The sequence below is a fragment of the Nestor notabilis genome, unplaced genomic scaffold (assembly GCF_000696875.1).
Source record: "Nestor notabilis isolate BGI_N333 unplaced genomic scaffold, ASM69687v1 scaffold11420, whole genome shotgun sequence".
In the NCBI taxonomy this organism is placed as follows: Eukaryota; Metazoa; Chordata; class Aves; order Psittaciformes; family Psittacidae; genus Nestor; species Nestor notabilis.
Window position 1 is genome coordinate 124,486 of NW_009910720.1, and position 13,246 is coordinate 137,731.

The 13,246-nt window shown below is 44.0% G+C and overlaps 1 protein-coding gene across 1 annotated transcript; it reads right to left on the reverse strand.

The window, feature by feature from the left end:
• Nucleotides 1-8,711: 8,711 nt before the first annotated feature.
• On the reverse strand, nucleotides 8,712-11,870 carry YIPF5 (Yip1 domain family, member 5). Its single transcript, XM_010011415.1, has 4 exons — nucleotides 11,696-11,870; nucleotides 11,418-11,563; nucleotides 9,831-10,012; nucleotides 8,712-9,185 (listed from the first exon to the last, which is right to left on the reverse strand). The coding sequence occupies exons 1-4, from the start codon at nucleotides 11,814-11,816 to the stop codon at nucleotides 9,023-9,025; spliced, it is 612 nt and encodes a 203-aa protein (XP_010009717.1). The 5' UTR covers nucleotides 11,817-11,870; the 3' UTR covers nucleotides 8,712-9,022.
• Between the last annotated feature and the right edge of the window lie 1,376 nt (nucleotides 11,871-13,246).

The following is a 13,246-nucleotide window of genomic DNA, read 5'->3' on the forward strand; positions in this document are numbered from 1 at the left end:
CACAAACCAGTCTGGGGTTCTGTGATATCCATCTGATTGGGCAAGTCCCACAGCAGATAAGTTGAAATAAAGGCTGAAAACAGTGAGAAATATCGAGAACCACAGCATTATAAATATAGCAGTTACAACAAGTTCAGTGGTTCAGAGAATGATGTGGGTGACTTGACGATGGTGGTATAGATTAATGAGCAAAAGGTACAGATACACTTTTGTTCTGGCTTGTTTTTCCCAGCAGAACTGGGGACCTGGACTGTGGTTCTGCTTTGGCTGCTTGGTGACCTCCAGACAAATCATTTCCCTTCTCCATGTCTCAGTTTCTCCCCGTGTGGTATAGAAATGATCATAATTAACTGACATCTTTGCAGAATGGATTGACAAAAAAGGAAAAGGCATTTTATAGCAGGAGAAAGCTGGAGCAGAATGCTAATCCATGAAGCTTTTTTGGCTTTCTACGCTTCATCAAGTGCTGCATTCATGGGTTACTCTTGTGCTTGAAAGTCACCCCTCTTGCCAAGATGCATCATCTGCAGATTTTCCACCTTGCTCACTGCAGGCTGTAAATAAGAGAAACTTGATGATAATAGAACAAAACTGCAAGGGCCTGAGCTGGGTGAAGACATCAGCTTCTTGAGCCTGCTGTGGGTGTGTTGCTCAAGGCGACGTTGATCCTGGTGTGCCAGGGGCTGGATGTGCTGCAAATCCCAGGGATGCGGCCGGGCACCGAGTGGTGACGGTGGGAGGGATCTTGGCAGTGGTGTGGAGGGGTTGAGGCGCTGTGCGAGCACAGGCCAAGGCTGAACTGCCAGAGGTTCCTGGGAGAAAGGAGCAGTGTTTCTGCATTAGTGAGCACATCCGAGCCCAGTGTGCTCCGTGGTGCATCCGTGCGCCTGCCTGAGCCCCTGCGGTGGTTCAGGCTGTAATCAAAGGTTATAGACAATAAGACCATAGCAACCAAGCCAGCAGCGCCGGGTGGTATCTAGACATCAAGCCCATTCATGTTAGAGTGAGCTGTTTGGGGAATTACACTTCAGGTTTCCATGGAAAAGACTCCCGTAGAACATACTTCCAGCCGAATCCCTGTGTAAACTGAAGAGAGGTTTCAGAGCTTCAGCTCAATGTTTTTAATGAGTATAAAAAGAGATTTTCTTTGCCATTTGTGTGCATGCAAACAGGAGAGGCCCTGTTGCTCTTTGCGTCCCATATTCCCTCATCAAGGTAAAATTTTGGATGCCTTGTAAAACTGTCTGAGAGATACTGAACATAAACACTGCAAAGAACAACCAGTTTTGATCATTTATCCTCTGCATCCTGTTTACAGATGCAAACAGATACCAGCAGGAGCATCCCAGAGCTGCATCTACTTGGGGCCACATTCCAGCCTGGCGTCATGCAGGGTTTGGTGCCATGAGAGGGAGCGCAAGGCGAGGGGCAGGATTTCTTCCATGTCACCACACCCACTGTGCACACTGTGATGATTTCTGTATGCAGGGAAAAGCCAAGAACATACTCCCACCTGAACAGTGCTCCTGACTCCTACATTTAGCTTCACAGGGAGGGATGGATTTTCCTCTCTCCCTTCCTGTGTTTTTTCGCTGTTAGAGATATTACAGCCTGCTACTCACCTCGCTCTGAAGCTCTGAGACCCTTTGTGGCTTTATTTCCTCCTGGTATTCCCTAAACACATCACTGTATATTCATAACACATCTCATGAGAAGTGCTAGGAGCAACATGTGGCAAACATCAGCCCATTCCATGCTCACACGTGTTCAGGTGATGAGCTGGGAGCCCCCACCCCAGCAGCCCCTCGGCTCAGCTGTGGGAAAGTCTGAGCCCCTTAGTGGAAGCAATGACTGGTGGGAAACTACCCCAGGAACGGGCGGGCAGGAGGATCGTTTCTAATTGAAGCCCTCTATTCACCTCAGGTCTGAAGCAAGAATAGATTTGAGGCAGAATGAGGCCTTTTAAGCTCAGTTAAAGCTCAGGCAGAACATTACAATCTTCACACTTACCACCGAGTGAGGATCACTTGACTGCTGCAAATCTATTCCAAATTAACAGTGGTGCGAAGGAGGGAAGAATTAATCCCATGATGTGGGCTTGGACCGATCCATCATTTGCAATTATGATCTCCTTGTCTTTTGTCAATATGCATGTGTAAAATTCAGTTCTGGTGCCTTATTCAGACACGAGTGAAATCACCAGCGATGAAGGAGTGAAATGAGCAAGAGAGGCTTGTTCAAGGGAAAAAAAACCAACAAAAAGCCTCCGTGCAAACCTTGGTATTCAAAGCAGATACTGTTATTTAAACATTAAATAAATGAACAGAAATGAACTACCCCATGGCATCAGAATTGTTATCTTGGCTGTGTAAACATGTGAATAAATAAATGCATTTGGTCTAAAAGACACTGAAATTAAGTTAACATGAAACATCTGCGTCTCTCAAAGCTGTTACTGACATATAAAACTGTGAATTCTCAACCTCCAGATCAAACCTACCATTACATGATAGTTAAGTACATCTAGTTGAGATAAAAGGGTTTAGAATATAAGAATTCCAGGAAAGCACAAAATGGCCAGAGAAAACATCAAAGCCAATCGCAGCTCATCAAGCTGATGCCCTTGTTACTGAGTCTCTGAAATCCATACCCAGGCTGTATCTTCCATGTAAGATTATATTCACAGATCCCTCTTCATTGTTACGCTTTTAAGAACAATACAACTGCTGAGCTTTTATTCAAATGAAAGGTGAGTAGATGATTAAATTGTTTTACCAAAGTGCACTTTTTCCTTGGCAAAGCCCTGGACTGGTAACGGGCACAAGCAGAGTCACCCGTGGTGCAGCGCTCACCCAGAGCGGCTGTGACCAGTGACACTGCGCTGGTTGCTTGGAGCAACCCCCTTGTTCCTCCACAGATCTCTGCAGCTCTGGAATTAGCAAACCCATTTTGTAATTGACGACCTGAACTTGGGCCTGTCAATTTGAGATTAGTTTAACTAAGGTCTGACTATTAAAATCAGCGACCTGGTTTGCAGGGCTCTGAGCAAATATCCCTCCAAACAAACAACTCAAAGCACCACAAGGACCCTCTTCTCCTGAGCTGTGCAATGCAACAGCACTCACCGCCACTGTTTTGGGTGTATTTAAAGACTGAAGTAGACCCAAAATACTCGGTGGTGAAATTATGTCTGAAAGGCACTGGGAAGGTTAAAAGACAGAGTGCTATTTTTATAATACTCTTCTGATTATTTCAGCTTCTTCTCTAAATAACATCCCAATGGTTGATGATGGTAAATGAGGCCATCAAAGAAAGTTTGATGCATGTTCTAGCAAAGATGAGTGAAAATAGGCAGCCCATGCTAAGGTAGAAGGGGAAGTAATGAGAGATCAGTAAACAAAGCTGCAAACTAGACTGACAAAAGTTTCTGTGAATATACTAGAACAAAGAGTAAAAGCCAAGAACACGAGCAGGGGAGGGCAGCAAGTGCTGCGTGACACACAGGTTAACGCGTCCTCCTTGTGTGTCCCCTCACCAGAGCACCAGCTGCGGCCAAAGGCTGAAACCCTGACAAGGTTAATGCTATTTCTGTACAGTGTGTCTGTGGAGGCTTATGAAATGTATTGGAGGGTGCTCAGGGACCTGGCTCAGCCACCTGCGTGGGGATGGGGCCACGAGTGCTGCGGGCATGGAGGGACAAATAAAGCGCTTTGTAAGAGAAGGACCCAAGGAACAAATGTTTGTGCCTACGAAGAGGCTGGAAAATAATGAAAAGAATTGGTCTGTAAATACATAGAATAAAATGAGGTGACAATGAACAGCCAATATGGGATTGTACGGGAGAAAGCAGGTTAGACAAACCTAGCTACCTTCTTCCACAGGTAACTGGTCTTACTAAAGACAGGGAAGCAGCAGAGGACAAGAAACGCAGCTCAGACACACTAACTGTGAATGTTTAATGTGAGTGCAAACTTGGGACTGCATCACTATTGAATGTAGACAATACAGCCCACCCTCAGGCTGCAGCACTGACTGCTCTGATCAACTTGGCAGTGAGAGTTAGAGAAGAAGTGGAAGGATTCGGCGATGGGATTAGAGTTCAAATTGATCTGCAAAGTTGGGGAAATGATGTGAATTGTTAAGATGGAATTCAGCCCAGCACACAATGCTATTTTAAAGAAGAAATGTCAATGTCTATAAGCAAGACAGGTAACCACGGGCTCAGCAGCGTTTGTGTAGGAGGGGGTTTGGGGCTGGCAGTAGATAGTCAGACACGGCTTGTTCAAGGAAAGAGAAGAATGACAGAGGAAATCAGGAGGAGTTCACCATTATGTAAGGGGCTGCTGCCAGAAGGAAGAGAATAAACTGTCTTTCATGCCTATTGTCACTAGTAATAATACAGTGCATTAAAGGGAGGAAAAAATAGGAAGAAATAAGCCTGACATCATGAACCATTTTCTAATCATAAAGTTAGCAGAGCGCAGACAAGGTGTTCAGGGGAGATTGTGCCATTTCCCTCCCACTGGAGTTCTGAAGGACAGGTCAGGCCTATTTGGCAGAAATGAGATAATTTTGCCTTTACATCCGGCAATGACTCCTCTGGGTCCCCTCCATAGGTGAGAGCAGAGGAGGGTGTGGGAGCAGGCACAGGAGGTGTCCATGGAGGCAGCCAAGGGAACAAAGCACAGGGGTGAATCCAATGGGCAGCATGTGGCAATCAGGGAGCACTGGAGGGCTCCTCGTGTGGCCCAGCCTGGGCCCTGCCTCCTTTCCATGGTGGAGAGTGGGGCTCCACCACTGCCTGTGTGTGCCCACCCCAGCCCCACGATGAGGGACCTGAAGAAAGGCACTTCCCTGGGAACCAAGCTACGTGCTCACAGGTGGTGATGAAATGGGACATCTCTGAGAAGTGAAGGCTTCAAAAATCTCATCTGACCTAACCTGGATAAAATTCCATGAGCGTGGCCACTAGACTGGTCATCTTCCAACTGCTACGTGACCGTGACAGGCCAGGCACAAGCCTGTGGTTTCATGGTGTATCTGCCATGCACAGAGCCCCATCTGACTTTCCTAGAACTCTCAAATCCAGAAGATAAACCACACTCTTTGTATCCTCAAGGGAATGCTAAAGTGTCTCAAATCCCATACAAAATGATTAAAGGTAATTCTGTACCCTGCCAGCTCAGGGCTTTAAAATAAACCACATGGTCATTTGGCAGAATTTGGCTGAATGAATCTGTAAGAAAGCAGAGCAGGAAGTAATGTGACATCTGCTGTTGGCGTTAGTTAAGTGCAGACACTGCAGCCTGAAGATCTCCTCACCTTGTCTGGACCAGTAATTTTTAATCGGGACAAAACATGGAATGAGCAAATCATCCTCAGGCATAAAGAGAAACCAAGAGACTTCCTGCAATGTGACCGAAGGAGCTGGTCACAAATAGCACAGCTTTATGTACAGAGTGAGCTGCAGCAAAGGTTTCCTGTTGCCAGCAGGGCTACCCGGCACACACGGCACCTCTGCTGATGGGACATGCCACAGCTGCAACGAACCCCTTCCCACTACAGGGAACGGAAACCTGCCAACAGGAGAGGTTTTACTACCTGGGAATGGGATTGCTACTGATGTCGTGGGAGACAAGCAAGGAGGCGAAAGGCTTCCTGATGCTGAGCTCCTGATGCTGAGCCGTGCCAGGTCCGGGTCCTGCCTTCCAGCACATGGAGGTGATGTAGTACAGGAGTGATGGGAGCACGCCGGCTGTGTTGTACACATGGGACATGCTGCAGGCCCACCCAGTGGAGAAGCAGGAAACAGCAAGCCCTAGTTACTCAGTTCCCTCGTTTCTTGTTAGGATGCAGTGTGTAATTGCATCCTAACAAGACACTTCAGAGCATCTTGGTGAAGACACAGAGTGAAGCCGTAAGAGCACAGAAGAAACATGCTTTCCAGTAAAGGCCGTGCTATTTGTTGGTACCCACAGAAATGTTGTCTACAGAACCAAACTGAGCTGCAGTCAGCAGCTGCCTCAGAGCAGTGACCTGAAAACCAAAGTCACTGAGAAAACATTGACAAACCGGGACAGCAGATGGACAAACTGGAAAAGATACCTCTTACCTGCTGTAGAATAGGAAGTAATTTCAAGATTGGGTGTGATAACGAAAGTGGTTTTAAAAAAGCAACACCAGCACTCATATTCGAATGCTTCAAGCTGAGTAACACGAAATGTCATCAGAATGCAGGATGGAAGCAAGTAATGTTAGTATTTCACCTGAGAACTGGATGAGAACACTGATGGTAACAGACTGTGGGGGAGAGGTCAGATTTAGAAAGGAAAAAGTAAAAAAGTCCCATGAAGTATGAAAGGCAAATGCGGGAGTGAAGAATTACAGCACAGTCTTGTCATTCCATGCGATGGCAAGATTAAATTGTCTAAAATGGGACTAAAATTGAAGCAAGATCTAGGACAAAACACTATTACAGCGAATCAATGGAATTGATTTTGGAAAGGCAATAAACAGACTCAATGGCATCACATTAATTAATGTACCAGAAACTGGGGATATTTAAAACTACCAGCCTAGACATTACACTGTGATTTATCAAGTCCTCTATGAATTAAAGTGCTTGACCCTTTTACTCCCATCCACTTCTCCCCTGCCCCAGGAGACCAGTCAGGAATTCACTGCTAAACTCTCCACAGCGTGAGCTGAACACAAACTGCTCCTGAAACTCATTACTCAAACTTCACTGCTTGAGTGGGACAAGCAGCATCTTCTACTGCCAGAGCAAGGGCTTTGTGAGCATGTACCTGTGTGAAGACCTCTTCATACAGCCTCACCAGCTGTTATTGCCAGAGCCATGCTGAGACAAGCCAATTTTAATGGCTTTTCCTGCACAGTTTGGCCGTGCTGTGGTGAGAGAAAAGGCTCTTTGCAGCAGTTTAACCCGTAACTGATCACCCTAGAAGCCACCTACAGCATCAGTGCAGGCTTTAAGAAATGAACCACACTGGTTTATGCAAAGTAAGCTTAATGAGCCTGCTTTACTAAAATACAATATCCGAGTATCAGAACCCGATGTGCTCAAGGAAGTAAGTGAGCTTTTACACCTACTAGAACAACTCTGTGTTTAATTAGGCCTCAGTAGAAAAGGTAATCACAGTAATGCATTTGCACAAATACAGGACACTGTGCTCCATCAGCAGGTAATGCTCTTCACTAAAAAGAGTAAGAACTTTGTGCACCAGGGCAGAGATGGTCTACTAATGCAGAGAAATCCTACCAAGTACAGCTACTCAGTACAGGGTAAAACATATTGCCATTTTGCTAAGAGAGAGAGTTCAGCTGCCAAGTACATTCTGCTCAATGAAATTAACTCACGATTTAGGATGATGATTTTTAATAACATACCAAAGCAGAAAATTATCTGGGCTCTTCAATTCATTCAGGAAGGAAATTGAAGTTTCTTATGCGTGAGTGTTACAATTCACTGTAACAACCAGTTACAGTACACAATGCAAGGCAGAAACGTTCTGTGCATCAGTGCTTGGTTCTTAAAGGCTTTAGACCCAGGACACTCCCCACAACCCCCAGTGACACAGGCAAAAGCTGGGCCAGGAACTTCCAGTGGCACCAGGAAGGTGTTTTCAGGAGAAGGTGCGGGACGAAGGGAAGAGTTAACAAAAACATGTCCCGAGCCATTGAAATCATTCACTCCCATAATATTAGATGAAAGCTTCCCTTGAAGCTGCACCCACACCTCGAGTCTTACCAGAAGGTGTTAACATAACACGGACGACCAGCGATTCAGCTCCTGGAGTCTAGGAACAGATCATTCCATGGATGTGACACAGGAACACCAGACTAACACCTGCGGGAGTCAATGAGATGAAGTGCTCATGCTCTCCCACTTCCCTCACAAGAATTCTCATGACTAACATCCCAAACCAGATTATACTTCTCATGTGTGACTGAAGCAAAGACCAAAACCACTTAACTGAATAGTTTTAAATAGGATTTTGCTTCAGTATTGAAGTTTCTATTTTAGTAACTGAACTCCATTAAAAAAGAGAATTAGAAAAATCAAACCATCTTTTTCAAAATTCAAGGAAAATTTAATCAATATGCCTTAAATTATTTTACAGTAACTACAATACTGACAAGCATAACATTTTCAAAATGGTGTTTTTCTTGGAAGTACTGCAAAAGAGGTTACTCTTCATCTACTAGTATATGCACCATCAGGAAAAGAAACTCTAGTTGAAGTCATCTTCAGAAATCCAAGGTAACATATAGCTACTCAGACACCCAAATGTATTCATATTTCAAGTGTGACAGAATTACAGATCCCTTTAACTTTTAAGCATGTTTTCTAATTCATAATTTAAGTATTTTAAATCCTGAAATACTACCACATCAAATGAACAAATAAATGAGACTAATGAGCATAAGAGCGTATTTGTTAAAATATAGAAAATAGCCTAATTACTTCTGTTCATTTGTGCATTTTGCTTTTGGTACGAGGGGACAGGAAACCGGTTCTTTATTACTGCTGATTTATTCCGAGTACCCCAGACCTACAGCACCTGCAGTTCTGGCAGCTCTTTCGGATGAAAATCTATCCATTCGTAACTGCGACCCTTCTCCCTCCCACAATCCCCTAGAAAACAAATGAAAACAAAACAGACAAACAAACCCCACCCCAAATGAGCCCCAGAGCCCTCAAATAAACAACCAAAAGTTACTTGTCTAAAGATACAGGAATGAGAAAGAAATTACATTAACTTGAGAAGCATGGACACTTATTAAAGCTATAGACACCTCAGGTCAATTGAAAACAGTATTCAAAGTCCTAAAAAAGTGAACACGAGACATTTGTTTTCATTGTTCCAGATGGTTCAAACCAGGTCTAAGTGTCGTGACAGCAACACCACACAGTTGTTTGCAGCTGCTTCTGGTCCAAGTGCATGTTCCAAGTTGATGTTCCCATTTTGGCCCACAGGAGTCCAGCATTTGGACAGTCTGTTCAAAACACGGAAATGAGAGCAAAGACCCCGTACAACAGCGCGCAGGGGTATGCTACTAGGAGCTGTTGTCCTTCCATTGCTAAGGCAGAGATAAAGATTTTGGAAGCAGAAAAGCTGCACCAGCCAATGATTGCAGCCGAGAAAATAATCCCCAGCATTCCCCTGCAAAGAGAAATAAAAAGAGAATTCATATAGGCTTTGTGTATACCTGCTCACAGGAGCCCTAACTGGGCTCCTCCCAACACCTCTTAGAGATCCTAAGACAAATTTCAGCTTTTACAGTTGACATTAAATGCAACAGCTCCAGTAAGGACTTCAGAATTATATTATTCAATTATGACAGCATAAAAAAATGTCCCAAATTAACTCTGTGCATATGAAATGCAGAAGTAGTGAGTAAAGTAACTGGAGCAAGTTCTTTCTTTTCAGTCCCTAATCTCACATGGCTATGAGGAATCACACCAATCTTCTGTCTGTCAAATTCAAATTTGCATCTTAAACGATGATTACTTTCAGATTTCACATATTTGTCAGATTCAAATACCGAATTGTGAAAACAAACTTGATATTGTTGAGTCTAAGCATTTAGAAGCTGTTAACTGCCTTCCAGACAAAGCCAATATTCCCCTATATCTTCTATCCACCTGGAGGCTGTCAATATTTATGGTTCTACACTTACTAAAGATTCCTGTCATATTCAAATTCTATGCAGCTTCATCACTCCCTATGAAAATTCCTTTTACTAACTTCCTTCACCACCTCATGAGAGAGGAACCTATTACCAAATTATAAAGTTTATGTACTTACTGCAAGGAAAACACAATTGCACAACTGGAAAGTAGGATCATGGGAAGAAGACAGTATCCGAGGACACTGGCAACGCAGCCAAACGAGACACCCGTCATGCTCATTAAGTTCAGGAGACAAAACATCCCTACACATCCGATTACACTGATGCCATACACGTAGCCAAACTGAATTTTACCAGCCTGAAAGTCAAGCAGAGCAATGCAGGTTAGTCACCAGAACGAGTAATGCCTCCCACCACCACAGGGATGAGCGCAGAGTGTTCACAGAGCATCTTCATTTTCTCCCTTGTCCCACACCCCTATATTCAAATTCAAGAGGCAGGATTTCCCATCACCTGAATTCCACCTGTATGTTCTAGGCATCAAGAGGTACATTTAGACTCGCTTCATGCATCTTGATGAACAGAGTTTGATTGAATTGTTATGCTTTTATCTGAGCTGCAAAAGCCTATGAATTCTTTAGGATTCAATCAACTAACTTCTCATGTGGGTTGCACATAAAAATCTTTACAGAACCAGGACATAAAGACCAAAAAATTGCATTTTGGGAACTTAATAAAAAAAGAGCTGAAGTCTTAAATTGTGACAGACTCCACACAGTTACAGCACAAGGAAAGGATAAAAAAATCCCAGGAAGAGCTGCAGCTGAGCCATAGAGCACCAGGAATGATTGGTAGAACTAACACAGGGAGATTCTAAACAGTCAGAGTGGGAACTCTGCTTACTAAGAGGCATGCAGAAAGCACACATGCATCATTTAACACACAGCTACCCTGTCTTCATCTGTTGTCCCAACAATGAGATGGTTGCTTCCTTTCTAACACCAAAGTGCACTGACACAATGGTGTGCACCCTGCAGGGACACAGGCCCAGGCAGCCGCTGGAGCTGCTACTGTGTGACTTTGAGCTCTGCCACCCACTGACTTCCAGACCAAGGTTATGTATAACCCACCCCTCTTCTTCCTCAAGCTCCATGGGAAACAATCAAACCTGCTTTACTCTCTTTGCTAGGCTAAGCTTGTTCTCTTTCACTACACTCAATGCTTTTAAAAAAAGAATAAAAAGCATGCAGGAGAAAGTAATAATCTCTTAAGAAAAGAACATTCAATGTATCTGTTAGAAACAGGTTCATTAACTTTACTAGCCTAGTTTCCATAAATAAAGTTACTTATTAAAGTAGGCTTGAAGTCCCCTTGGTACCAAACCACTGTGTTCAAGTGTCGTAGCAATGTGAAATTTTAGGCTAAAATTAAATGTGGTGCCTCAAGACATTTGGAGAAAAGAGCTTGTTACAACTATTGAAGGTTTCAACGACAAGGAAGATGTTTGCTGCTGCTCTGTCATTTCATAATTGACACTTCTGAGTCATTAAAGTACAATCTTATTTCAATTAAACTCAACTAAAAAAAGCTGCTGACCTAGTAACGAGTATAAACAATTGGAAGCAGGTTTACTTTAGAGTGTCACCAGCCTGATTCTTGATACTGAAAGTCATCCCTAACATACCAGGTAATTTGGCTTTTTTCCCCAGTGTTTCCAAGAATATTAACACACGAACAGGAATCTTTGGCAATCAGTATCTTACCAGTAATAACGTGGCTCCAAAAGCCAGACAGAAGACCACTGGTCCAGCCAAATCAGTCTCATTCATGATGTTGCCATCTGCTACTTTCAGTGGGTGCAGCACTGTTAGTGTCTTCTGCCAGATGTGGTCAAAATTGATTCCCAGTTCTACAAGTTACATTAAAAGAATTATGTGTGTTCATTTCAGTTTTGCCCTTCCTGTCACCCCCAGTTGCTTCGCTCAGCTTACCCCCAAACTGGGAAGAGTTCTGGATTTCAGCCATAAAGCATAAGCTATACCTTCTAACAGAGGAGGCTCATCCTCAAAATTACTTCCATAAAAAGACTGTGCTGAAGTCGAGCTGTATGTCTGTGTTGGCTGGTAGATCTGCCCTGTGTAAGGCTGCTGCTGCTGCATCATGTCGGGAGGGACAAACCCACTTTGCTGAGAGTATTCGTAGCCTCCATACTGCCTGCAAGGAACGACATGGGATCATGGACAGGCACAGAACTGCATTTCAAACACCTCCATGCAAAAGCAAGGCTTCTTTTCACAGCAACCAATCCTTCCTTCTTTTTATAAAGTGACATAAGATGATCCCCTACTTGGATCCAGGCCTTTTGGGCATACAGCCACATCCATCATCCAAACCCTTCCTTCAAACCCTCTCTGTTAAGCTAAACAAGATCATTCTTGCTATACACACTAGTATTGCTTTCTGGCCTCAAGTCAGAGGCCTGGAGAAACGAGCATTATCCATTGACTAAATCCCTACTACAGGCTGTAACAGAGTAGTAGAATTCTACATCTCAAACTTAGATATTGGCCATTAACACTACTGACATCCGATATCAGCATTGATTTGCTATTCAGAAAGTCTATTTACAAGCTCACTGTCAGAGAAGGAAGCTGTTCACACTGATACTTTTGTTCCCCTTCATATTTAAAAAAGGAATTTGGCCGAAATAAATCAATAAAGAGTTATTTTCCCCTTCCCTTGGGCACCACGTGTGTCAGGCACATAAGAAGATACAGACATTAAACATGTGATGACCTACAGGACATGACGCAGGGGAAGATAAAACAAGGATTTTCACTTTCCATTTGCCTTTGGAATACTTTCTATTACAAATGTTGTATGCATAAAAATATACATGGGTATGTTCAAGCTGAATCAAAGCTATCCTCTGTTCCTAAACAAACTCCGAAGTTATTCTTGCCACTAATCACTTCCAAATCTGACTACAGAGACTCGAGTAAATGTCTCCAAAACATTTAACTATGAAAATATAAACATAAGGAAGGAAAATTGAGAACTCGTTCTCCTTCCTTTCCCTGCGCCAGCAAAGCTCAGCACAGCACTGAGATCCCTTTCAGGACACCAATGGGCATCGCCCTGTTCCATCTATCACAGGCACCCCACGGCTCATGTACCCAGCCCAGACCCTCAGCCTGGGGCTGGATATTCCCAGCGGCCTCCTCAGAGCTGCCCTGGCTGAGGAACATCCACCACACTTCCCTGCTGATGCCTAGGAACCACCACAGACATTGCCAGCTCCTTCATGGGACACTGCAGCTGATTTGTACGCCCTGAGTGTCTGCAGATGGACTTACAGAACATCGACATTTCTGTTCCCAAAGACCATCCTTACAGTCAAGACAACTCACAGAACCTTTCTTTCCATTTTCCAATCTCTGCTTTAAACCCTAGAATGCAGAGTGCTCAACACACAGCTGCTTTATTCCTCCACTTACAGAACTAAAGTTATGCTGCTCACGAAGCAGAGCAGCAGGAGCCCACTGACAGGCCACAGCGGGTGGCTGGATCCCAACCCCTCCCAGACCACCCC